The sequence below is a fragment of the Epinephelus lanceolatus genome, chromosome 9, assembly GCF_041903045.1.
Source record: "Epinephelus lanceolatus isolate andai-2023 chromosome 9, ASM4190304v1, whole genome shotgun sequence".
Classification (NCBI taxonomy): domain Eukaryota; kingdom Metazoa; phylum Chordata; class Actinopteri; order Perciformes; family Serranidae; genus Epinephelus; species Epinephelus lanceolatus.
The window spans coordinates 36,420,922-36,447,819 of record NC_135742.1 but is presented as its reverse complement, the minus strand read 5'-3'; the positions used below and the strand labels follow the sequence as shown (position 1 = coordinate 36,447,819).

The window sequence follows — 26,898 nt, the reverse complement described above, 5'->3', positions numbered from 1 at the left end:
TTCTTTATACAATCTCAGGGCGAGAGAGCAAGTTTTCAGTTAAGCAAAGAATTATGCAAATACTAACCAGACATTTAAAAGGGAGGCACCACTTTCTTACACTTGACCCTGAAGTGTATGCAAGTCCGTGCCCAAGTCCACTTAAAAAGATGATCTCGAGGACAAATAATGTGTACTTCTGTATGGTATACATCAGATGTGAACACCAACTTTACCAAAACACGTAAGTGGACTGCCATTTAATGTGACTACAATGAGATTTTAAATGGGCATGAATTAAATGGTTCTCAATTTAATACTGATGCCTCCATATCAGACGGCAGCCCAGCCCACCGCAGACATACCGAGATGACTGGCTTCGCAGCAGCCTTTGACCTGCAGCGGCTCCTCTGATGTCACATAAATGTGTAAAAGTGTACTTGGGTACGGATCATCTGTACTCAAGCACAGTACAAATCAATCATACCTAATAGAAACAAAGAGGATTCTGATTTTATTTCAAGACCAGTCAAAACTGGTGGGGATATGGCTAAATTGCCTGTGAGTGTTGAATTAAGATGGTTAAGTTGATTTCAGCTCCATAATGTTTCTATGTATTTGTTTGCTAAAAGAAAAAGAAAGGAAATTCCCATACATAAAATTCACCTCTGCAGTGCTTTTTAAGAGGTGAATGAGGAGGGATCTTCATTTGCTTTTTGTCAGTGTATTAATGGAATTGTGGATCTTTCAGATTAATTTGAGGAGTTCCTATGGTTTGCATGTTCCACATTGAAACACCTCCTTCTACCACACAGCAAGGAATTGAAAATTGTCCAGATATACTACAGTATGTGCGACAACATCATTTAGAGAGCCTATCGAGCCCTGATCAGGCCTAAGGAAGGGCTTGCTGTTGATCTTAAACAGGCTGGCAGAGCGCAAAGCTTTGCAAAAATAAAGCCAGGGTGAGTGGTTTTCAAGCAAACGATATGTTGCTTAGCCTGTTCACTAACTCATGTAGCAGGTTAAGATATCCTCAATCAAAAAACTGAAACCATCTGATGTTTGCTTATTTACATTGTGTCCAGTTAGTATGAGGTGGAAGTGTGTCATGCAGTGTGGGACTTGCACCGATCTGGTCTTGGTCTTTTATTAGTCTTAACACACTCTGGTCTTGGTCATGACTTGGTCTCAGTTTAGGTGGTCTACACTATAACACTGGATGTTACAGTTAATATTTTCTGTGTTATATTGTGACAAAGACAAAGGACAGGAGACATCATAGGGTTTTATCATTTACAGTAGATATCTTTCCAATTTTTGTAATAAATTGCACTATTTTGGCCACAAAAATTCTTTAGAGCGAATTCACTGTCACGTGTAGTATACAGTCTGACTTTAAACTAGTGTTATGGTCCACACACTTGCAAATTAAGCCAATACAGTTTACATCACAAAACCTCATGGCCACATTAGGACAGTTATTACACAGTGATAAAGGCTTGAATAAGCGCTGGTGTAAGTGTAGGGTTGTTATAATACAGCAGGGGCAGTGAAACCTTTAACGGAAATAATTGTTACACAATTCACTGATGATATAATGCCATTGCCCTAATTTCTGCTGATCGAAATCAGATAAATTAAGCTGTGCTGTACTTTGTAGAGGCCTCCCTGGAACTCCCAGAGGGACCCCTGGAAGTCCCCACACTGCAGATTGGGAAACACACCAACTCTTCTCCAGGGTTTTTAAAAAAGCTGGGCCACGGGGCAGAGTAAGTGTGGCAACCCACATTTCAAATATTTACTGTACACTCATGACATTTTGACGTTCATCCGACAATGAAATGCAACTTTCCACTTTGAGTTGTCTGCTGGTGAACTCCGAGAGTTGAGAGATGATGTCCAACATGTTCTGAATGGAGAAGCTGTCAAACCCTGATAGATGTGTGTGTGTGTGTGTGTGTGTGTGTGTGTGTGTGCATGTGTGCCTTGCATTTATTACCAGTGACAGCACAAACAGTCAGTGGGATACGCATGATGTGGCATCAGCTCTAGCAGACAGACAGACTAAAATAGTGCCTAGTGAGACAAAGTGTGCCCAACAGTGAGGGAGAAAGATTCCCCCCCCCCCTTTTTTTTTACACCAGCTTCCTTCCTTTGGTAAATTGTAGGCCAGAGGTGGCGGAAATACGTCAGTTATGTGGGTTCTCTGAAGCTTGACTGTCTCTTAATTTCGGATGAAGGGAATGAGAGGGGGGGTGCGAGGAGATTTTAATCACTCCTGTCGCTTTAAGGACACTTATCAAAGCCTTCTTATGCGAATAGAAAATACCATGAGCCACTGAGCAACTGAGCAGCCCAGGGACGGACTGGAGTGGATTTATAGGAAACTCAACATTATCTAAACTGGAATAGACCGCTTCATCGCCTCATGGAGTTTGGTTACACACTGGATTGCTGTCTTATTCGGACGGTTCGGGTCATTTAGGAAATATTGCGCATAAGTAGCTCTCGGACTTGGGATCATTTGCCCCTGAAGCGCAGAGAGGAATATGGCTTAAAACTCAACGCGTACGGGATTATTCACTCATCCAGCAGACACAATCGATACGTACTTGTTCGCCAGGCGTTTTGTTTCGGACGGATAGTATCCAAAGCTCTTTATTTGACAGCCTTGGATCATGGATTGGGGTGGTGGAAAACAACAACGGGCAGCGACATGATTTCTCTGCGCTGTCTGCGGTATGCAGCGAGGTTAGGCTTTAACATCGCTTGTTATTATTCCGATGCAACAAAAAGTTACAAAGCGGGTGTAGTGCGTGGATTTTAACTATTTGGCCGTTTTGCACCTGCTTTAGCGGATACCGCGTCGACATAGTGCAGATTCGTGACAAAATAACGCGTGGATCCGCGTCGCTTCGCTCCCTCTCTATCGCCTGAGTGGGATACTTGAACATTTGCTATCGTAATGGAGATTGGGGAGGTTTATACTCAAGGTCATTGAGTGTTATAAGGCTATATTTGCGTTGTTATTTACACACACACGCGCGCGCGCACGCACACACACGCAGCGCTATCTTCACGTTATAGCGCAGCCTACAATTGTCAGTCCAGTGTGTGTTACTTGTTATTACACGGTGCAGCGAGTGTTTAGGCGAGCACCTACTGTGGAGTTTATAATTATATTGCTGTTTTGACACCGCAAGCTTCCTCCAACACCATGGATGGGAAATTGAAGCAGGGTCGGAGATGCCGGTCCAAGCGGGAGAGGGTGCGGAGGTTGCGGGAGGCAGGAAGCAGAGACGCCCGCAGCCCCGACCCCAACTCCTCCTGCTCCGACAGGGAGGGACACAGTCCGGGGAGGGACGCCGCCTCCCTGCCCGGTAAAAAGGCGCCGCACCCCGCAGCCGCCGCCAGAGCTCCGCGTCCCCCCCGGCGGAAGAGACGGGAGTCCAGCTCGCAGGAGGAGGATATCATTGATGGATTTGCTATCGCCAGCTTCATCAGCCTGGACCGTCTGGAGGTAAGGAGGAACCAGATCATTACCTGTTTGTGTATGTGTGTGTGTGTGTGTGTGTGTGTGCTGCATTCTCCAACAGTGGAGTGGTTCTCAAAGTGGGGGTCCTCAAGGCCCCCCACTCACTCACCAGCAACACGAGGACTTTGATTTACTTGAGATGATGCCAATTAGTGACTGGATAAGGATGACTCCTCTAATCATCTGGCAGAGTAGATCAGAGATCCTCAGAGGTTCAGCCCCCTCCTCAAGGTGTCCCTGTCAATCCTTGGTTTGATTCTCATCACACGGGGCTGTTGACAGCTGAACAGTTCAATACTAAATCATAAACAACACAGATATTCCCATCTGGGCTACCTGTTTCATGGAGCTGAATGTGTGTGTGTGTTTGGAGTCCCTGACATGCAAGTGTTGGACAATCACTGCAGCACACAACTCTGTTTGCAGAATATTACAAGTTCAAGGCTTTGTGAGTGAGATGTTAATCATTGGCAGCATATGGTTTATTGAGGAAACCAAACAGGTGCTGCTGTGTCAGTAGTGGCTCTGGTTTGGATTGCGTTATACCCTGATTCACTGTGAGTTGTCAGTGCTGCTACAATATGTGCTGATAACTGTGTTTCTGTCATTACTGTGTGTGGTATGTGTGATGTCAGAGGAATGATTTCAGGAAGAAAGGAGTCTCTCTTGTGACCTCCTCTTATCTCTTTTATCTCATTATGTTCCAAATGACAAATAAAACAGTGTTCCCTGTGGGATATCAGGCTGACTGACAAGACAGGCCTGCGTTCCCATGGCTCATTGTGGGAATGGTTGCACTGCTGTAGCTGAAATATAAATCACTAGCTGTAATAAACATAGCTAACATATTACATGCCCACTGAGGTCTGTATATTTTAAGATGATGACCTCATTTGAAAGCCTGTGGATCATACCACAGGCCACCTCATTTCAATGACAACCTCCCATGAAGGCTTAGCAATGGTATTAATCAGTCATGATTGACTCTTTCCTCCTACATAGTGCTTAGTCAGTATAATGGTTGAATGCAGATTTGCTGCAAAAAAACTGCATGAAATATAAACCAGTTGTCCACCTGCATACACAGAAGGAGGATGCACTCACCTTGCCACCTCCCCTCTGTTAACAAGTTTGACCTGTGCGGGTCATCAGTAGTTATTCTGCTATTCCATGTAGCTCGGCCCCTCACGGCACTTAGAGTGGGTGTGAAAGCAGATAGGGGAGGAAAAAGAGGAGAGATGTGTGTGTGTGTGTGCATGAACCCTAACCACAAAGAACTATTGTTATCTTGTAATTAATATAAACAGGATAACACACACTACACACAAGTGGAAAAACTACGTAGCTAATATAGATTAAAAAGTAGCACACCTCATAAAATCCTATAATGATACCGAAAAACTATGTAGCTTCTATGGATTAAACATATTACACCTCATAAAATCCCATAATGATACCGTACAGAAGGAGATTCCAGAGCATCATAAAGAAGGATAAACTCCCCGTTTAGCACCACAGTGGTGGCTACATCAGTGCTTCCCTAAGATGAACTTGTTACATGTTCTCAAATGTGCATGAAATCTGTGTGTCGGGGTCCATTCTCGTTGATTTGTATGAGTGCAGCGCTCTGTGATGTTATATTTGTGAATATTTCTGCCCTCTGTGCTGCGTGGCTGCCACTTCTGACAGCTGCTGACTGTGAAAGACTTTGAGGGTGTCATAGCAGCAAAGTGCTTCTTACTGGCATCTCCTGCCAGCATGCTGGTGTCTCCTCTGCTGTCAATCCAGTGCCTTGCCCTGTTGACTTCTAGGAACATCCTCATGTGTGTGTTGGATACAGTTAGAGGTTATTTTTATTCACGTTTCACATCCGTCCCTGCCACCGTCCTGTTTGTTGCTGCAGAGCAGGCTGCGCTCCTTAAAAGCTTTTTTGTTTGGATGCTTTATCATAATAAACAAGCTCCCTCTCAAACACAAGCCCCCTTTGTGTTTGAGAGGGAAATTAAGTAAAATAATTATTCAATTTTTGTTTTACACACTCCCGAGCAGTAATAGTTTTCTTACTCAATTGCTAAATCCGTGTTGAATGAACACAGAGAAAGCAGTGTGCTGTACATAGGAGCTTATGTTTCAAGGCTAAGCAAATGAGGCATGATACGGTTCTATGTGAAATGATACTCACATGCCAGCTACTTGTTGGTAATTGGTCTGATTTGCATGCAAATGGACTGCGCTTATTAAATGATGTTGGTGGATTTGGTGCAATTACATGGGGGAATGTGCACAATTTTTGTTGTTGTTGTTTTGCCCCTTAATTTCCCTGCATGTGGGGAATGAAATGAGCATGTTGACTTTATACTTATTCCATATACTGCTGCTGTAAGTGAGAGTTAGAGTGCAATAATCACAGTTGTTTTCAGTTCATAAGTTGCATCACTGTGGATAAAATATATTGTTTGAAATGTGCACCCACTGGAAGCGTCTCATGACTCACACTTTAGCCTATTTCCTGTATGCTTGAGTGGAGCTCATGACCTTCGCTACCTGTGCTAATTGCTCATCAATTATGAGGAGGACACAGCAGCGTTTGGCCAGAGAATAGCTGTGACCTATTGCATCATGCTCGGATAAGCTTGCTCACTCTCGGCGGAGGGAATGTGTGGTCCTCCTGACCTCTTTCAAGTGACTGATAGCCAGCACGGTTGTGTTTATGTTAAGCCTTACAGTCACCACTGTTTCATTAGCATTCTGCCAACATCAATATCCCATCCTCCCTGGGTTCAATGAGCCCACACAGCCAACATACCAATATTTACTCTATCTTGTTTCTTTTAATCTCTGTCTAAGCCCTTTGCTGTTCTCTAAAGCACTCGAGGATGAACATGTTTTATAAAATCCATCACCTTTGGGTTACGCTGTCACTTGATTGTCCTATTTTTGTCTGTAACTTGTGCACAGCTGCTACTCTCTGAGCATAAGAGCCTGAGGTTATGGGTTCCTCCCAGAGCACTTTGACTCTAAACACAATCAGTAGGTTGTTGTTGTTGATATTCCAGCTCTGCGTTGATAGGATCAAGCTCCCTTGATGAAGGCTTAGACTGTACGGTGGTCTCGCCCGCTCCCGTAACCCGTTTCATTACAGCTGAAAGCAATTTGCAGCCATGGCCGCATTTGATTATGGCGTGTTTATTTGCTTTGAATCCCCCCGTTTCTCATAGGAAAGCCGCTTACTTACCTGTGCAAATCGACTGTACAAACACAGCCATCCTGCTTTGTCACGGGCACCTTATCGTGATTAGAGACATGTTAGGGATGATTCAGCGATGAGTCAAAGAGTTTAAGTAGAGTCAGAACGCTATTGTGGGCTCTTGTTAGGAGAAAGGGAAAACCTTGTATGTCCAGTTTGGGAGGTTTTCATATTTCTTTCTCGGAATAAGAATTCAGATCATCAGTTTCTACTCCTATCATTCCTCGAGAGATTACACTTTAAATTATTTTAAAATAAATGTTAGAATGATTAATACACACAACTTTCTCAAATGCTGAAAAGTCGACCTCCTGGAAATAGAAGGTTTCCACCTGACAGCAGCGCTATAAAACAATTACCCGCTGCAGCTTAAACCCTCCAGAAGTCTCCCTGTGGGTATCGAACAAGTGAGCAGATAATAAAATGACACAATTATCCATCTGTCACAGTATTAATAAGATGTTTGATTTGCTCCATTTGCTCTGTGAGTGACGTTGGAGTGGTAAATCCCCTCTCGTTAATCCACAATCCTTCTGTTCATCTGCTTTAACATGAATTTACAGATTTGTTTGGGTTTTTCGTTCCGCGGCATGAGTTTCTAAATTCACTCTAATGGGGATTTAGGTTTAGTTGATTTAGTGATATTACAACGGTGTCAAGGGCAGGAAGCTGAAAGGGCTGGGCATTCGGACAAAAATGGGTTTCATAAATAGAAGCTCTTGATGGGATCTAGAATCTGTCTCTTTGTTTATTCAGTGAAGTTTTGCTTGCTCTTTTTTCTTCATGGCCCTGTTCAACACACTTACACTGATCATCATCTGCCGTTAGCCACTGAGAAGCTCTGGTGAAATTAAGTCCCATGCCCTGGGGGAGCTTGACAGTAGTTGTTAGGGAAGCTGTGAGTTGCTGCTTCACTCTCTCCACCCATATTTTCCCAGCTGGTGCGTGGATCTAAGCCAGCAACATTCCACTTACAAGTATGTGTCTTTCTATTTCATCAAGGGCACGGACTAAGGCCTCAAAGAATTCTGTTTTATTTCTGAGGCTTTCCCCTAAAATAACCTTGCACCAAACTTGCACCTCTACAGCTCACAGTCCCATCACATTCATTACTGGGCGTCTCACTGCTAGCACTCAGATAGCACCATGTGTGCCTTATTAGCAGTCATTAGTACAGCTAACACTCAGGAGCAATCTTCTGTCAAGTGATGACACTTCATGTCAGAACATTACTTGCCAATGACAATTAATAAACACCCTGGTAGCACCTATGCAAAGATTTCTGAGCTCCTGATGAAATTGATGCTTTCTTCAGATTAACAGGTCAGACAGGATCTTAGGTAGTTTGTAAATCCCATCTTTTCCTTGTGGTCAGCTCTTTGCCTTTCTACACTATCTGATTGCTAGTTGGATAACACAGTGCCAACTGATCCTGACACATGAAGCCACAGCAGTCGTTGCTGTAGTAAGATGTCTTGCTTCTATGGTGAGGCAGCAGATTTGTTGCAGGGGTTGCAGCAATCTTGTCTTTTCTCTTTCCCCCAACGGTGATAGTGCTGTGCATCATATGCTGGCGCTGACAAACAACTCCAGCTTTAATTAACAAGGCAACCCCCTGAGGCTCCGCTGCTCATTGGCTGACGCATCCCACGGAGAGAGCTTTCTTAATGCCAGTGGGACGTCCCCCGTCCCCGGCTCTCTCTAACTGTCACACATTGTAGGCGACAGCATGGCTGATAAATGCATGGTCACATTCACAAGCCTTCTCTCTCACTCACACACACTAACACAGGATTGAACCTCCACTGTGCATCTGTCCAAGCCATCAACCAGTGACCTAAATATATCCACCCAAGGAAGGTTCTAGTGTGTTGCGGAAGTGTGTTCATGTGGATCTGAAAGCATGGCAATCACTTTGTCAGCCTCCTCTGTTACTACAAAGCAACACTTGTATTCAGCTATGGAGGATTTATGTGACACAAAATAAAAGACGAGTGGAGAAAATGCTTCAGCTCACAGATTTCCAACAAGTCAAACATTAGAAAGGAGTTGGCGGACAGCTGAGACAACAGATGTAACTGGGCTTCAACAGTTATCTTCATCACTGATTAATTGGCCCATTAATTTCTTGATTGATTTGAAAAAATGCCCATTAGTTCCCAGAGTCCAAGTTAATGTCTTCATGTGATTTTCATTTTACTATTATGGAAGAAAACAAGCAATTGCCCATATTTAAGAGGCTAGAAGCACTACATTTTGGCATATGTCTCAAAAAATGACTCAAATGATCAAAAGATTAAACTTGTTGCTGGTTAATTCTCTGTCTTTGGTTGACTAAACCAATAATCATTTCAGCTCTAGGGATATCAGTGCAAGAATGTGTATCCTAAGCATATCCTAATGTGTAAAGGCACTAGATCATTGAAACCTTTAGTTGCCAGTGCGGATACAATATGTAGTTTAAATACTGATACCAAAACAATGCACTTTTGACGCCTTGCTTTGAATAATATGTAAACATGAGCAGCAGCACACGAGGTTTGTGTTCAAGGGAGAAACGACAAGTGAATGAAAATGCAGAAACTTCATTTAATAAAAGATTCTGACCTTGTTGATTAGATCAATTCTCAGGGATAACGCTCTATAAATAACAGGTGCCTTGACACTTGTGACAGCAGGATGGTGGAGGGGATTTCAATGACAGAAGCGAGACAAAATTGGTTTAAAGGTACCCTGGGTTTATTTTTTTTTTACCACTGGTGGCGCATGTTTTTTTATGAGCGGTCTTTGCACAAGCCCAAGCTCACAGGCAATCCGATACATATTCCTGGTACCAGTTTCATGCTTTCCTGCTAATCAACTATTGATGGCGGTAACTAAGTGCAGCAAAAGTGGTGAAGAAGACTGCAAGCTCATAGACACTGATGTTAACCATGTAGGACTTTAAATATTCAAAAAAATGCTTTGCAAATGTTTAATGAGGAAGGGAATGTGTTCAACATGCTTGTTAGACTTCAAGGATACACACGATGTGTTTTGGTGAGAAACACTGAGGCCTTGTCCAAACGCACACATGTATATTTCAAAGTGTAGCTTTCTCTGTGAGTTTCATCATTTTGTCCATGTGTTAACTACATTTTAGATAACTGAAAACAGACATTTGTAAAACTGTTTCCAGAGTGAAGTTTTTTAGAAACTCTGTTTTCAGTGTTGACATGTAGCCAGTAGCGCTCATGTAGCGCTTAATAATATTGGCACGTCATCGGTATCAGCCGATATCAGAATCAGCCAACATGCTTTTTCTTAATTCGCACAATGAATGAATGTTACATACACTGGAAAGCATTGTATTTCATGTCTCCATCTGCTGGTGGGCCATCACAATAAGAGTATGCATGCATAATATGTTAATTCCACTACAGAAGGGACTTGATGGCCACTAAACTTAGGTGGGGAAAAAAAATATATATATGGCGAAAACGTAGTTTCTTCCAACACTAGAATTAAAATAAAAATATTCACAAACGAAAAAACACTAATGGTTGGTGATAAGTAGTGTTTAACTTATGATTGAACACTAAATTAAAACCCTCGGCGCACACTGCAGCACAATCAAACAGATATGCAACTCAGAGCATCAGAAGTGTCTCTGACACCAGACTCAGAGCGGACTGGTGGAACTGGAAAATGCATATTTTACATCAATAAAAACTATTTTATCATTATTTTGAGTCACAATGTTGAAAGAATTTAGTCATCTGTGTTCAAGCAGGATAATAGCAGGGCTCCATTGTGCGTCAGGCTTTCTATTTCCTTGTCTGAGATTTTTTCTTTTTTAATTACATGATATATAGGCTATTCTCCCTTAACTCACCAGTAAAAAATACCTTTATTCATTTCATATAACCAGTGGCAATAATATACCACACATCTGATGACCTCTTGGAGATGTCTGCCAGCTCGGAGTGCGCTTGTTGTCAGTATCGGACTGGTGGGTTAGTGTTGCGTTTAAGGCCTCCCCCCCAAAAAACGAAAAAAAAAAGCTTCAGATTTTTTGGGTCAGCCCTACCGTATTAGCTATCGGTCAAATGAGTTGTTAGATTTCGGCATATCTGATATCGGCAAAAAAATCCAATGTTGTGCATTCCTACTAGACAGGGAAAACAGAGTTTTTGGCATGTAAAGTCAGAGTGTAAGACGTTTTCTCCTTTTAAGGCATCACAAATGAGGTGACATTTTGTGCAGTGGTGGAGGTGGCAAAAATAGTGCTGTCTCTAACATTGCTAACAGGGCTTTTTTCATGTTTACATTTAAGTTTAGAGTTACTCCTCCACTATAACAGATGGATGGATGTTTTTTACATTGTGTGGTTGACAATTTTTTTGAGAACGAAGGAGAGAAAATGCTGTTTTCAAAAAGACCCAAGGCTGTGTGGATGAGGCTTGAATTAAAACACAATTTTTGTTTATTTACAAGAAAACTCCACAGTACCTTTTAAGGTATACTTGGCAGAAATTGTTGGTTACTGTTTGAGAACAGCGAAAGTGCAAGTCAACCCCAGATTCACTCGTGGGCAATATTGCACTGCGTCCGCAATTTTCGTAGCTTCTCCTAAGTGTGGCCTGGCACCTGGATGCTACCTTTTTATAAAGGCCCAACCTCACCTGTGTGCTGTCTGCAGATAAAAACACCACCACACACTTCTAGTGGTTCATAAGTGATGATTGAGAGAGATTGCTTTTATATGAGTCTATACAATTTTTTAAAGAAAATCCTGCATAGCATACCTTTAAATCTCTTTCAGCTTAGATGATTCCAATAAAATGACTGCATAGTACTCAAGAGATAAGGAGTGATGACAAAAGAGAATAATAGTTGTCTTCCTGCTTGAACTGTTAAAAGCTTTATTACTGTCTAAAGTTGGTGAAATTGTGATTTAAATCAGATACTGTGTGATCAAACACTTTGTTATGAAGAGTACGAATCTGAGCATTTGATGCCAGCTTTTGGTACTTGACAGTTTCCAAAGTGAGTGGTACAGACACATTTCACTTAGTGACAAAGAACAATGTAAGTGCTATACCCAGCCTTAGCAGGCACCAGGCAGAAGAGTGATATATCTTTATTTTCTTAATTTGTGAGGCTTTCAGCCAGCAGCACAGGTATACTTTTTTTGGAAGGTAGTGGGATAAATGCATGCTGGCCCTGAAGGGTCCTTTTTGAAGCGCTGTCAGTTGTCTATTTTCAGGTATCACTCCACAGTCTGAATGTACCAGTACTAAAAAAACTCAGAATAAGAGCCTCTTTGTTTTCAGGTACCATGACGTGTGAGGAATTGCTAAAATGTGCAGACGGTACAACATAGCTGACACATATTAAGTAGCACATAAAAGCAAGTTGGTAGCTTGTTGTAGGCATGTATATCCATTTCCTGCTTGTCGTCCCGAGCCGTCTTCCATCTTCCTGTCTCAGTGTTTTCATTGCGGTGAATGACAGGATGTAATTATGCTGTGATTAAGATGCTGTCTCGGAGCCTGCGATGGATTAGGAGCTGCACTGTTAGAAGGTTCCCCGGTAATTATCCACAGCTGATTTGTCCCCCCTTTTTGCCTTTCATAACCCTTCTCCGGTTCCTCAACTGCTTGATTAATGCATGTTACTAAACAATGTTAACAAAAGATATTTCATTTGGGCAATTTGAGAAAGAGAAATTATTTTGAGATAACTTCATAGTAATCATATTTGTCATTCAGCTGAGGTATTTTCCAGCCCTGTGATTTTGGTTAATATATAATGGTCCACTTGGCTGCAGAAGCTCCGTGTGAATGACTAACAGACGAGGGCTGTGAAGGATTTACAATAAAAATAATGAAACCTAAATAGAGAGGGCACTCTTTAAGTGGCTCATTAAGTAATGGCTGTTTTCCTTTTCAGCCGTGTCCTTCACTGACAGAGAGCAAAGAGAGAGAGCTCTGAAAGCCTGGCTTGCTTCAACCTTCACATCACTCGAATCCCTTTTCAACATTTTGTTTGCATGTGAGTGTAGGTCATTTTTCCAGCGTTGCAGACTCATTCAGCACAAAGGTCTGTTGACTGGTATTAACTGAGTCTGTGCGCCTGGGGGAAAGTAATAATAACAATTTTAACAATGCTCTCCTGCAAACCAAGGTGATTGCTTTACAGTAAAGTGGTTTGCTTGGCCATGTTACTGATATTATGTTAAGAAAACAAATATTTGCCATTTATGTGTGTGGCTATCACTGTATCAGACCTTAACAGTTTGAGCCAGTGCACACTCCCCATTGTGACAATTTAAAAAAAAAAAAGAAATAGCCCATCACTGCAACTTCCCTGCACCCAATTGTCCACAAAAATCAAAGTATCTGTGCTGTTAGCAGGCTTTTCAATTTTAGATTTTATCAGTTGTGTGAACATTTATTTTGTGAGTTAGCCAAAATAAAAAATGAGCTGTTGGCTAGTAAACATGCATCGCCAACCACTTTCTGTTAGTTCAGCCAAAGGTGTTTTTTACGATGTGAAATGCCACAATTAGGCTTGGGTGGTGGCACGACATAACGGTATACCAGGGTGTTTAGAAATCCCGATGGTATGGTTTTCAATACTGTCAAAAATACAGTTTCTCATCTTGCTATTAAACTCATACAGAGGATGCTGTATAAAGAAAGTATAGTGTGTAGTGCACAGCACATGCCACTAGAGGTCAGTCTACTGGTGGAGCAGGCAGCTGAGCTGGCAAACATGGCGACTGTGAGTGGTTGGGATAATGTTGCAGGACTGTAAACAGCCTGCGAGCAATGACCGAGAGTGACTACAGGAAAAAGAGTTTATTTTGACCAAAACACTAACTAACTAAATGACTAACAAGACTAATGAAGATGTTATTGATGTCTTAAAGTTTTTTTCTGTAGAATTTGAAGTGTGTTTTATGATGAGTTAACAAGACAACAATTAAACTGGCCTTATTTCAATAGAAGAGAAAAGCTTGAATTCAGATGTGTATGGTTGCATACACATGCCGCGTCTTTAACCACTTGAAAAAAGTGAGGTTGGGGACTGGGCGCTACTTTTGTGCCTTTTTTGAGGCAGCCTTCGAGAGCGCAGCGGCAGGTTGTGTCTGCGGTTGCAAAGCTGATCATCTTTCAGGCGCTGTGTGTAAGTGTGTGGGCCTATCGTCCGTGGGACAGATGAAAAGCTCTGGCAGCGCTGCACCAGAATGATCGACTTTTCCATAGTTACCACAGGCTGATATTTACGGAAGAAGGGAAAGATATCTGTTGGCTAATATGGGTTGTTCCTCATCACATGACATGCGATGCACGCGGTTGGGTTCCAAAGGTTGATCTTGGCTTATGTAGGGGCGCAGCGTTTGAGCACACCTGCCATGGGTCTACATTGAAAACAATGAATTTGAGAGAGCAAAAAAACGCGGGATGCATACGGCCCCTTATCTGTTGGTTAAGGAAAATATATATAAGAATGTCTCCTGACATTTTGACATTCTGTGTGTGTATGTGTGTTCGTCTGGGGGGTAATAGGACATCTCCAATTGCAAACACGGTCAATTATGACCCTTTCTATCACTTTTATACTTGTTAAACTTTCCTCGAGCCAATAAGCAATTTAAAAATCTGTGACGACATCACAATGAAAAGTCTATGAGCCAAGTTCAGTTGTCATTGGACTGAATAGGTGCCTTCTTGGGGTCCATTTACAACTTTGTCTGAGTGGCTTTCAGAATCTGTACAGCATACTGTATGTCACCCTTTGTCCTTAGATACTCGATTCTGAAAGTGAAAAACTCACCAAAAAACTTTAACAGAAGCCTCAGTAAGAGCAACTGAAAAGGGATCCTTCCCCCAGGACAGACAGAAGTAAACAGTGCTTTGAGTCCTGCAGTTACACTTTAAGTACATCACATTAATATTTTAATTAACTTAATCTCCAGATCTCCAGATGTTCAGAGCTGAGCAGCAGCTTGTTCTGTTAATGTGAAGTTGAGACTGAGAGCTGTTGGTAGGATCTATTAAGTAATATGTAATATTTTCAGGTTTTGCTAGTCAGTATTACCACAAGTGAAAACTACATAGCGTCATATCATATAATTTCACATTGTAATGTAACAATTAGAGTGATTAAAAGATTATTTCAAATATTTCAATAATGTACATTTGTTATTGTCACTAAATGTGAACTACAGAATATTGCTCTGGTTTTTCTTGATTGCAAATTAATTTTAAGTAAAGCACTGATAAAATAATTCAGTTGCACAGTGAAGCATTGATAAAACTCATATTTGGTGTAATTGAAAAAAAAAAAAAAAAAAAAAAAGGTTTGTGTCTGATTTACAATATCCAACATCAATGGCTGTGCTATTTTAACATTTACTAGCACTGATGGGGTGTACAGTTTCCAAAGTAGTGTTTATGCCTGAATGATGCAGTGACATCAGAAAATGAGAATGTCACAGGACTTGTAAAACCTCTACAACTAAGACTAGAAAGCAAATTGTAACTGTAATTGTATTCCAGATTCTGCTACATGGTGATGCTGACACACATCTTAAGTCATCAAAACACTGTGCAGATTACAAATCAGCCTCCAGTCCATGTGGTCGTGTTTTTAAGGAGGGCCTCGTTTTCAAAGGCATGACTCACGCAGTCGTGACATTGCACGCAGTCTTGCTGCATGTTTTCTTAATAGATCGCTCTTGGTGTGAAAGCAATTAGCGTTAACAGTTGTTGACATGCTCTTCTGCTACCGACACTCGCTACCAACACCAGCTCTGAGGGGAATAGTCTTTATAGGCCAAGTGATGCTGACAATAATTGCTCAGCACTCAGCTACTCTGTCTGAAATAAGATACGCTGATGTGTTAGTCTGCAGTTTATTACAGCTCATTGTTTGTTGGTATGTTGATTGCATTCACATCATTCAGCCTTTTCTGTGTGTCTGTGTGTTAATGCGTGGGTGCAGGCAAAGCCAAAGATGAACTGTTTCAGGTTTTCTTTTTTTTTTTGGTGATAGCTTTGGCAGTCATATATCAAGCTGTGGCCAAGATAATAGAGCTTAGATAAGAGGGTGGTTATGCAATGTGGAATTTCTCTCTTTCCCATTACCAATTCCATTCCATTCACTGTCTGGATGACATTTGCCTGACAACTCGGGGCTGAGCTGCCACAATCAGTTTTCTTGTTGAAATGAAGAACCTTGTTGGCCATCCACACTTTGCTCTTGGAATCTGAATGGCTTTGCTTGGCAGGTGGTGTACATGAGGAGGAGTTTGTCATTCCTGACATACAGGAGGTGAAAGGACATCAGGCTAATTATTGCCCTTTTACTCAAATGTGTATATCTGGTCAATTGTGACATTTTAACTAGAATTTACATACTTACACAGAATGTATTCTTGTTTTGTTTTCATGGTGGAAGAAGGCATTCGGGCTTATTCTCTTGTCCTGACTGTTCCAAGGTGATGGACTTTGTGCCTTTTTGTCTTATTTTTCTGTGCAAAAAATGCATTCCATCTGAGTGTACCAAGTGCGAGGGGAAAAAAGGTAAAAGTGCATTCATTTTTCTGGTAGACAGTGTTAGATGACTCACAGTTGGAGCACTTTTGGGCATGAAACTCGTGTTTAAATCATCAGTGTAATACTAACATCCATATTCGAAAAGATCTGGTTCTTTGATAAAAAGTCATAAAGTGCACACTTTTGTACATTAAAAAAGTAAGGAGGAAAGTTAACTATGACTCCCAAAGTGCATTTCAGAAGAAATATCTAATTACCAAGCTTAACATTTTGTTACTCGCTCTGCTAACAGTGGTGGAAGCTACATATTACACTGATGAGAAAAATTGAGCATAGTGTCAGTTCAGGCAGGAACCAATGTCAGGCTCAGTTCACATCTACATCTACATCAGTTGATCTCAAGCAGCTCAGCCAGCTAATGGAGCAGCTGATTGATGGAAGGAAGTCAGCTGAGAGATCACATGATTTCTTTGTATGCAACCAATTGGCGAATCTCATTCAGGATGCCCTATTTAAACTGCTCTGGCCTGCCTACTGTTGCTGCTTCCTCTGCAAGATGCTTTGCAACCCGCCTCCACAACCTACTTTTCATGTTGTGTCTGACTTATCAATGTCATTTCTGTTTGTCATTGATGCTTGTTTTGTTTTCTTCCCGGGTCTTTGCTGCTGCTCTCCCTGCCTTAGGCTTTCTGTGTAGGCACATGGAAGGGCAGGGAGGTTTGCTCTCTCTGCCTCAGGCTTTCCTTGTCTGTGCATGGAAGGGCAGAGAGGTGTGCTGTCTCTGCCTTAAGCTTTCTGCGGAGGCGTAGGAAAGGCAGAGAGGCCCAAGAACAGAGCCATACTGCCAAATAATACTGCAAATGGAAATACATTTTTCTTTGACTAAAGTGGTCCTGACTGAATTGACAAAATGATCTTTGGCTTATATTTTGCATCAGTTTTGCATAAATTCAACAACTGTGGCACTGTGTTTTGTTCATAGCTGCAGCAATTAAGTGTTTTTTTATAGATTGTATAAATAATGGATGTAGCTACTGTGAGTTTAGCATTTCTGCTGTTGCCATCTTGTTTTTTGGAGCCAGAAGTGACAATATTTGGATGAGAGGCTGGCGCTGTGAAGGAGTGGATCTGGCTCATAGAATGTAATGACACCTTGCAGACAGCCTGTCAGTCAAGCGGCCCCACCCATAAAATTGTGTAACTCTAAGCTTTAATAAAATTAAAACAGGTGAGCAATATTCTGAAATTAGCTATAGGAACCAAAACCGTTTAATTTGTACCAGGCTGTAAACATGTTTATTTCTGCTATAAAGTTGGGCATTTTAACATGGGGGTGTATGGGGATTGACTTGCTTAGGAGCTAGCCTCAAGTGGTGATTTGAGGAACTGCAGTTTCTGGCACTTTGGCGTAAGCACAATTGTTCAGCCCAGGAGGTTGCCACTCAATGTTTCTTTTGCCACCGCCATGATTAGCAAAACAGCCAAGGATATTGGGTAATGTAGTATAAGGAGCTATCCACCATGCCAAAATGACTGTCAGTACAATTTCTCAATAATATATAAAGTTGAAATGATGAGAGCTGGTGGCCATAACATAAACCTATATGATCACACCATTATGGAGGAGAGTACCATGTTTCTATGTTAAGTTACATTGAGGACATCATTGAAAGAAACGCTGGAAATGTAAACTGGGAAATGAGGGGCTCCTCTGACTTTGCAACTCTTTAAACTTTCATGTGACTGCCACAACAAAGATCACCACTCAGTTTTTGTAACTCGTATTATCTGCAATTGGTCTTCGAGAGACATTTTTTTGTGCAAAAGGGAAACAGTTAGTCTCACTTCTCTTTTTTATGAAGGTATCACTTCATGGCTTGGATGGAGGGAATTTTTAAAGCACCTACATACACTATGTGAGTATTGAATTAAGATAAAAAAAAATTAAGTCTGTTATTATTATTGTGTAGCAGAATTAGAAGTGGATGCAGGTGTAGTGATGGCTTACCATGGTGGAGAGTGTCTTGTGGTGCACATGCTGTTTTAGAGGCCTTTTGACTCTGCTAATATTAAATTATGGGGGAAACACTAAACCATCCTGGAATTTTTATTTTGTGTTAACTTGGCAGGAAAAATGTGACATTTTGACTCAATATGAATAACTTATGCCCAATAATAACTTTCACAAACATAGATATTGCAATTCAGGTCCCAGTATTAGTACAGGAAGCAGTTTTACACCTCAAGTCTACCTACCGTTTGTAGGCTTCTGCATAAGATATCATCACTTTTTAACAGGCTGGACCTGTTGCCAACTCAGACACTCCTCACTTTTACGAATCCTCTGAGCGTCTATGAAAGTCAATGTTGCGGCTGTGTGCTCAGCAGAGTGAAGAGGGGGAATGTGTTTGAAATATAATGGGATATATAATAAGGCATATGTAACATAGCCGCTGCAGTAAAACCTGCAAGGGCAAGACAAGCTCTGTCACCCACAGTGAGATCCAGCTGACAGATCTGCCAAAGAAAAGTATCGTCAGAGTGTGTCTCCTCTTCTCTCTGTCCCTGTCTTTCTCATTGCTTTGACTGCCTTCCTCTTTCCTTATATACTGTACAGACATCATGGGCATCCATTGACAACTTCTCCCTTTTTTTTCTTTGCAGACCGCAGGTTGTTTACCCGTAGATCAAAGGCAGTAAAATGCATCTGCTCCCTTTTGCAAACAGGCCACACAGCTCATTTCAGAGAGGCCACTTTGTCAGTGCGTCTGAAACGAGGACAGGCACCTTAGAATCAGCAGGGCTTTACCCAAGGCGTGGAATGAGATCAAAATTACACACACAGGCACACATATACTCGCAGCCTGAGCACAAGGCCAGTTGTTGAGTCAATAAAGAAAACAGGCAGCGTGTGAGAGCCAGAGAGCATAAACAGAACTCTGCCAAGCTACTGTTTGCATTCCACATCTCTCGGCTTCGTAGCACAGCAGCTGCTTTAGCCGTGTGCAGTTCAGATAGTCTACCACGCTATTCTTAGCCAAATGGTATTAGTAATTAAAAAGTGGATATCAGACAGTCCCTGTCATGATGTAGTTGACATGTTTAATTACATGTTGTGTTGTCTATTGAAACTACAATAGGAAACCATTTACCTGAATTTATCCTAATGAGAACATTTGATGAGGGTATAAATATAATTTGACTGATAGTAGTTGTAGACTTGGTCTTTTGGAAGTTCTGTCTCCTAACGTGACTGCAAATTCTAATAGGTTGAATATCAACAAAATATCAGTAATCAGCAGTTCAAACCACAATGTTTTTTTCCTTTGTTTTTTTTCACATTAGCTTGGCTGTCTAATTTGTTTTCACTTGGAAGAGCACTGGAGTGTATACTGCAAATGTAAGAATGCAAACAATGGCAAGGAATCATTTTTAAAGCTGATATAGCTGAACAGATTTTTATTGATGGAGGCACTTGAGTGATTGCTTTTCTGGGTGGGTGTCTGCAGTAAACAAAAGCACATTTCTGTGGCATATTAAACCTATTTTGTGGTAAATTGTGAATAAAGAGAAGCCACTCTTAATTTAATTTCCATATTCATTATTCAATTGAAAGGATCTGGCTCAAGGGTGCATGCCAGGATTGAGCTTAGACTTGAGTCTGAGCTTCGGTCACAGAGAGGGCATTCTTTACTTAACCCGAATGTCCAACCCTCACTGAAGGTCTATGTTCAATTTTGGGGAGTTAGACTCCATCAGCCCACTAAATATCTGTGGGGATTGGCATGAAAATCATCTGTGGTCCCCGAATGGATTTTTGTGGCCATTGCGTCCTGCCCATAGCTTAATATCCTCTGAAAACAAAATGTCAGAAGTCATCATAAGTGAAAACTGTGAGAATACCACACGAAACTTCAACTGGCAGGTTTAGTTTGCTCATTTCTTGAATGGGTGATTTTAGTTAGTTTCCCATTGTTTAAAAAGTTCAACCGTAGATGGTCCATGTGTAGTTGGATATCCTGCACATCCTGAAGAGGTGAGTCATTATTATTAATGACCCGTTCAGCCTCAAAGTTGGTACCAGTGTTTATGGTCGTGCACTTAGAGTGATGCTGGTTCTTCATACTAACACTATATTTTGTACGTGTGTAGGCACCACACAGAACTGCTCTGTGCACTAGGAGTGTAATGATCCATAGATCTGGATTGGTATATTGATTCGGTGATCAATGATCCAATATCATTGATGCAAAGTGAAAACACTGATCCATATCGTCATCTTTAGGATTTTATTTTGAAAGTCTGTGTCACCGTCAAACAGCGGCAGGCAGATGACAAGCGGCCAAGAGAAAGATGACAAGGACTAAATCAGCAGAGTGGAAATATTTTGGATTTTGGAGAAAATACAGTTTAATAGACAAAGCACATGCTCTATGTAAATAATGCAGATGCAGGATAAACATGACTCACTAGAGACACTGACATGATTTTAGTGCATTTTGAAGAAATTCTACAAGAAACTATATGGTCAATTTGGAAGCCAATTCCATTAAAAGGGCAATTTTGCAATTAGACTGTAATTTTACAGCAATTTTACAGCTTATGGTCTGGTTAGGAGGCACAGTGGCTATTGCTTTGGAGTGATATTTTGGCTCAATATTCGTTCTTCCCTCTCACCATTCAAGGGTCTGCTGTGGCTGCAGACCACAGCTCAGCAGATGCTACTCTTGAGAAGCAAGAATCTTTAATCAAACAGGGCAGATAGTCCTCATTTACGTCACTCTGCACAGATGAGGCCAAGAGGAAAATATATGGTGAACTTTGGTATTCTGTGGATCTTCTCTGTTCAGACTTTACCACTTTTTTTGCTTTTGCCACATTTGATTAATCGACACCTGATGCTGTTCCTTGTACCAACCAGTACTGTCTGCAACAAGTCACAAGTTGTTACATAGCAAATATTACTAATATACCATTGTCTACATTGTGATTGTCAATGGCCAGCTGTTAAAGACGGAGAGGGCACATCTTTCTGCCCTTCCAGGCGTCTATGGTTGAATTGAAGCAAATATTATGTAGAAAATACAAAGCAAAACATTTTAATTTACCAGTCTTTAAGGCCTTAGAACTGATATCAAAGTAAGTAAGATACCACTATGATACTAACAGAACTGAACCACACGTCGCTCTGATTTAAAATTTCCGCTTCTCTGGGGTTTCACAGCAGGTAGACAGGACAAGCCACATTGCCTATCTGTAGCTACGCGGGAAGCGGGCATCCATCGCATTCCCCCCAACACAGAGTCAAATGAGATCCCAACACTTCTCAGACACTTTGTTATCAGCCGTTAATGAGAGACTTCGTGGGAATGAATACCTTCCCTCTCTTCCAGTCAGTGTTCCCCAAGGCTCGCTATCAGTTCTCCGAATGTGCCACTGATGTGAAATGAGCACTTTGTGTGCACACACACAGGGAGAGACACAATAAGGAAGGTAGAGAGTTGGAGCGCAATGGAAAGAAAGAGAGAGTGCAGGGGGTAGTATTCCAGCTTCCTGCTTAATTGCTTCCTGGCAGCAGAGGTAAGCTTGTTCTCAGTACATAAATCCTCCTATTTTCATTTATCTGCTCCAGGTGTTGATGAGACAATTCCCCCACTGGATAATCATATTTCCTCTTCCCGCCTGCCAAGACGCTGAGGGGGAGATGGAGGTAACCCCCCCTCCCCCTCGTACCTATCACACACACACACAAACACACACACACACACTCAAACACACACACACCACAAGGTCTGTCTATGAGTGTGTGTGAATTGCTCTCCTTGGCGTTTCAATTTGCACAATAATACAAGAGGTGAAAACGGTCACACACACTGACAGGCAACACCAAAGAGGTGGTGGGTGTCAGTGTGTGTGTAACGGGGAGTGCCACCCAGAACAGAGCAACCAGTCAATTTGTCAGTCATACTTTCAATCAACTTGTCAATCAGTCACTCGGTCAGATGCCATTCAGCCAATCTGCTGGCTAGTTAGTAAATCAGCCAGTCATTTAATGAGTCTTCCAATCAGTCATCGAGCAACATCATCATGCATTATAAAAGAAAATGTAGTTACATCGAGTGTGTGATTTTTTTTCCAAATAAAACCTGTAGGTAAATGATTCATTTTTACAGGAAACTCTTGATTTGTGCATTGCCTCTGCCTCTCCCTATCATTTTCTACTCTTGTGTTGACTAATATGGCGTGAAGCCGTGTTTTATGACTGGCAGAACAAGCTTTTATTTCTAGTAGCTGCCAGTCATTTGGTAGCCTGTGGCATTGCCTTTATCAGTTCTGAAGCCTATAAATGTAACTGAGGGTCACATACCTCTGGAGGCCTCTCCAAGCCTCTATAGCTGCAGGCGGGAATGTTAAAACCAAGGGCAGACTTGGTTGTGTCTGTGCTGTCGTCAAATAGAGATATACTGCTGTGGATCCATGTAAAGGTACAGCTCCCCTGAAGTGCTTTATTTATGATAAAGGGCATCCCTATACATTGCTTTTGAACATGTTGCTGTAATGTATTGTGTTATGATTTAAGGGGTGCCAAGACCATGTTTATCTGTTGACCTTTCAGGAACATTTATCTTTTCCCCCTGCTTCAGATTGTTGACAGGAACATCAAAGTGCAGGCTGACACCACCAAAGCTGGAAGGGATTCAGGGTCTTGCTCACAGGTGCTTGAGCAGCGCAGTACCCACTTGACATCATGACATTCCCAGAACTGTCATTAACCAGTCCAGTCTTACTTATTGGCCCTGCGACCAGATCCATGACAGGGATCTCCAGCAGACAAAAGGGTCAAAGTGAGCTAATGTGTGTTTTTGGGCCCCTTCGGCAAAGCAGCAGGCATTGTTTGCAGTGTGAGGCACAATGGCGTTTCTGTTCAAAACCAGCACAAGTGAAAGCTTGTCAGAGCGGAGAAAAGTGAGGGTAAAAAGACAGAGGGGAAGAGAAAAGCATGTGCTCACAAAAGCAACCTGTTAGAGTGCTGGCTTTAGTTATCTAACCTACTGTCAAGTAAACAGTGTGCAGTCTGGGCAGTTTTTCGATGCTAGTGTTTTTTCTTTCCTATTCTGTCTCTTTGTGTCTTTCTTCTTGTGTCTGGTTAACTTTTCTTTCTCTTTAAATGTATCTCCAATACTCTTGATAGAAAAAGAAAACTGGAATCTGTAGTTTGTGCTATTAAGATTGTTGGACTTGTATTGACCTCTTACTAAAAATCGTGCCTGCTGTGCTACTCAATACACCAGCTCACTGTGGAAAGCCCATAATCTAATTGGATCCTTATGTGGCATCGAAACAGATTCCACACCACTTTGCTTTAAGCATGCCTCATTCTTTCTGCACATTATGCTCTTTACATTTAGACGCAGGGGAGGTATGTAGATTGGTTACTCTTTATCCTTTTTTATCTGTTTGTCTTGTAGCTGAAGTCTTTTCATTGCCTAAATAAGATATTGTTATTGTTTCCAAGAGTTGGCACATCATTATTGGTCAGAGTCAATCTCCATAGACCCCCATGTTAAAATGCCCAACTTTACAGCAGAAATAAATATGTTTACAGCGCAGTGGGGTCCCGGTGTCCCCTTACTGGGTGAGGTAATCGTGCATTGAATTTTTGACATCTAAGTGTTCTTGAATCATTCTTTGTCTGCCCCCTTTCGTGAGACCATTTTGCCTTGGGATACCCTACCAGGGGCTATTAGCCAGGTCAACACAGCTCCCAGAATCACAGGAACATGCAAACCCCTTGTTTGAGGTGGCATTTCTCAGAGGAGTTCTCCTGAAGCAGCAGATAGATACTGGTTGGCCAAAGGGGCTGCAGTTGTGGTGGTCGCTGAAGCAAAATCCCGGGTGTGGAAGGAGTTCGGGGAGGCTATGGAGAAGGACTTTCAGTTGGCCTCAAGGAAGTTTTGGAAAACCATTAGATGCTTCAGAAAGGGAAAGCAGGACTTGTCTCAGGCTGTATTCAGCAGGGGAGGAGAACTGCTGACCCAAACTGAGGATATCATTGAGTGGTAGAAGGAGCACTTTGAGGAACTCCTGAACCTGGCCATGACATCCTCCATGGAGTAGGCAGAGGCTGAAGACTCGGGGGAACTCTCGTCCATATCCCAGGAGAAGTTTGCTGAGGTAGTCAAAAAGCTTCCCAGGGGCAAGGCACCAGGTGTGGATGAGATTCACCCTGAGATGCTGAAGGCTCTCAACATTGTTAAGCTGTCTTGGCTGACATACCCTTTCAGTGTTGGTTGGAGGTTGGGTACAGCGCCTATGAAGTGGCAGACCAGGGTGGTGGTTCCCATTTTTAAAAAAGGGGGTTTTAAAAGAGGGTGTGCTCCAACTATTGGGGTATCACACAGGGTGATGGAAAGGAGGCTCCGTCCAATGTTGAATCTCAGATTCAGAGGAAGCAATACCGATTCCACTGTAGGGTGGCTGGGCTCAGAGTGAGGAGCTCAGTCATCCAGAGGGAGCTTGTAATAGAGAATCTTCTCTTTTGCGTCAAAAGGGGCTATTTGAGGTGGTTTCAGCATGTCCTGATCACATGCTGAAACCACCTCAGCCTCCCCAACCCCTCTGGTTAGAGGTGTTCTGGGCACTTCCCACTGGTAGGAGGCCCTGGGGAAGAGCCAGAACATGCTGGAAGGGATTAGATATCTCATCTGGCTTGGAAACACCTCAGGATCCTTCAGGAGGAGCTGGAAAGCATTGCTGGGGAGAGACCTGGCCCTGGATGAGTGGATGAATATGGATGGATGGATGGATGATTCACCCATTTGAGGTGGTTTCAGCATGTCCTGATCACATGCTGAAACCACCTCAGCCTCCCCGACCCCTCCGGTTAGAGGTGTTCTGGGCACTTCCCACTGGTAGGAGGCCCTGGGGAAAAGCCAGAACATGCTGGAAGGGATTAGATATCTCATCTGGCTTGGAAACACTTCAGGATCCTTCAGGAGGAGCTGGAAAGCATTGCTGGGGAGAGACCTGGCCCTGGATGGATGGATGATTCACCCATTTAAATTTCATTAAGGCTTAAGTGTACGCATAATTAAGGGCATAGTCACTCGGAGTTACAGGCTGTCTACTTGGCATCACCTCAGCTAAAATAAGTCTCTAAACCATCTTTTCTCCTTCCTGCCTTCACCCTCTCGTCCAAATACCTTCAGCTCGGGTCCCTTCCGGCTCCAAAACTGCAAGAGGGCAACGGCCAAAATGCCAAACTCAAGGCTTCAAAACGAGAGTCCAAAAACCAATTGGTGATGTCATGGTTGCTACATTCATTTTTACGCAGTCTATGGTATCAACAAATCAACCTGGCTTTTTTCAAAAAATGATACTGCTTTTTTTCTGCACCATGATGTTACATAAGGAAATTGTTATGAAAGAGCACAGACCGCTGCTGTCATCACCACCGCTACTGGTAGCTCATCTGCTTATCCATCCGTTATGTCCAGCCTCAGGCACCAGTCATAATAACCACGTTGTTAGCAATAGGGGCTATAATTTAACTGCATATGATACAGTAGTATTTATAGTACACATAAGTTAAAGGACAAAGATGAAGGTATAGTAGAAAAAAATGTGAAATTGCACCTGATACAAAGTTCAAAGAGTGTGTCCTCATAATGTGTTATCAGAGCTATTGATAAGTCACAATTGTGTCAAATACAAGTTTTTTGTTGATATCTGTTTTAGATTTTACATTTCAAAACAAAATGTTTAAGCTTAAATATGCATATGCATAGAAATACTTATTAAATGTACTTTGACATTGTAAATCAAAGAGGTTAGCACCCCATCCCCATTAGTTTTGGTATGACTGATATGACTAAAGGGCTTTAAAGTAGTTGTTTTGCCCTCGTGAAGCATAGTACAATTCAAATATCAGCAGGGTTTGCTGAATGTTAGTAAGTGCAACAAGATAAACAACTTGCAGTGCTCTGTCTCTGGAGGTTTGTGTAAAACACAGCAGCTGTTTTAGCTTTTTATTTGAGGGCTCTTTTACCATTCACACTGCACATACTTGGCTTACAGTCACAGTACTCCATCAACAGTCTACTTTACCTGACATCTGGTAATTAGCCAGATAGGTAACACTAGCTAGACGACTGATGAGGAGTCTTATTCCCCTTGGCATTTCTCTTGGAGAAAAAAAAAAAGCATTTCTAAAGAACAAGTTCAACACATGAAAATGTTTGCTTAATCCACTCTAAGACTTGATAATTCTACTCTGAAAGTACCCACCTCTGAGTGAGCAACCACTCATGCATAAAATGCTAGACTCCCCAGCCTCAGACCTTTTTGTCTCTTTGTCTTTGCTGTAAAGTCTCCCAGACTGGCTGGGTTGGTAAACCTGGCGTCACATTAAATGATTACTGCTGTTACAGTTACCACTTTTGGCCACCCGTAAGCATGCAAAGCTTCCTCATTCAGATTCAGTTCTAGTCAGTATGACAGATACCACAATTAACTGATTCATCCGGCAGGAATTTAGCATGGCATCACAGTTTGTCTTTTTCTGGAAGCTCTGTAAAACAAGTAAA

The 26,898-nt window shown here is 42.0% G+C and overlaps 1 protein-coding gene across 16 annotated transcripts in view; it reads left to right on the top strand.

Annotated features, from left to right (window-relative positions):
* Window positions 1-2,173: 2,173 nt before the first annotated feature.
* fbrsl1 (fibrosin-like 1) overlaps window positions 2,174-26,898 on the top strand; it is a 323,291-nt gene continuing 298,566 nt past the window's right edge. For all 16 annotated transcript variants that reach the window (XM_033618537.2, XM_078170914.1, XM_033618533.2 and 13 more), the window contains exon 1: window positions 2,174-3,502. In XM_033618537.2, coding sequence (XP_033474428.2) covers window positions 3,200-3,502 — 303 coding nt within the window. In that variant the 5' untranslated portion in view covers window positions 2,174-3,199. The remainder of the gene's footprint in view (window positions 3,503-26,898) is intronic.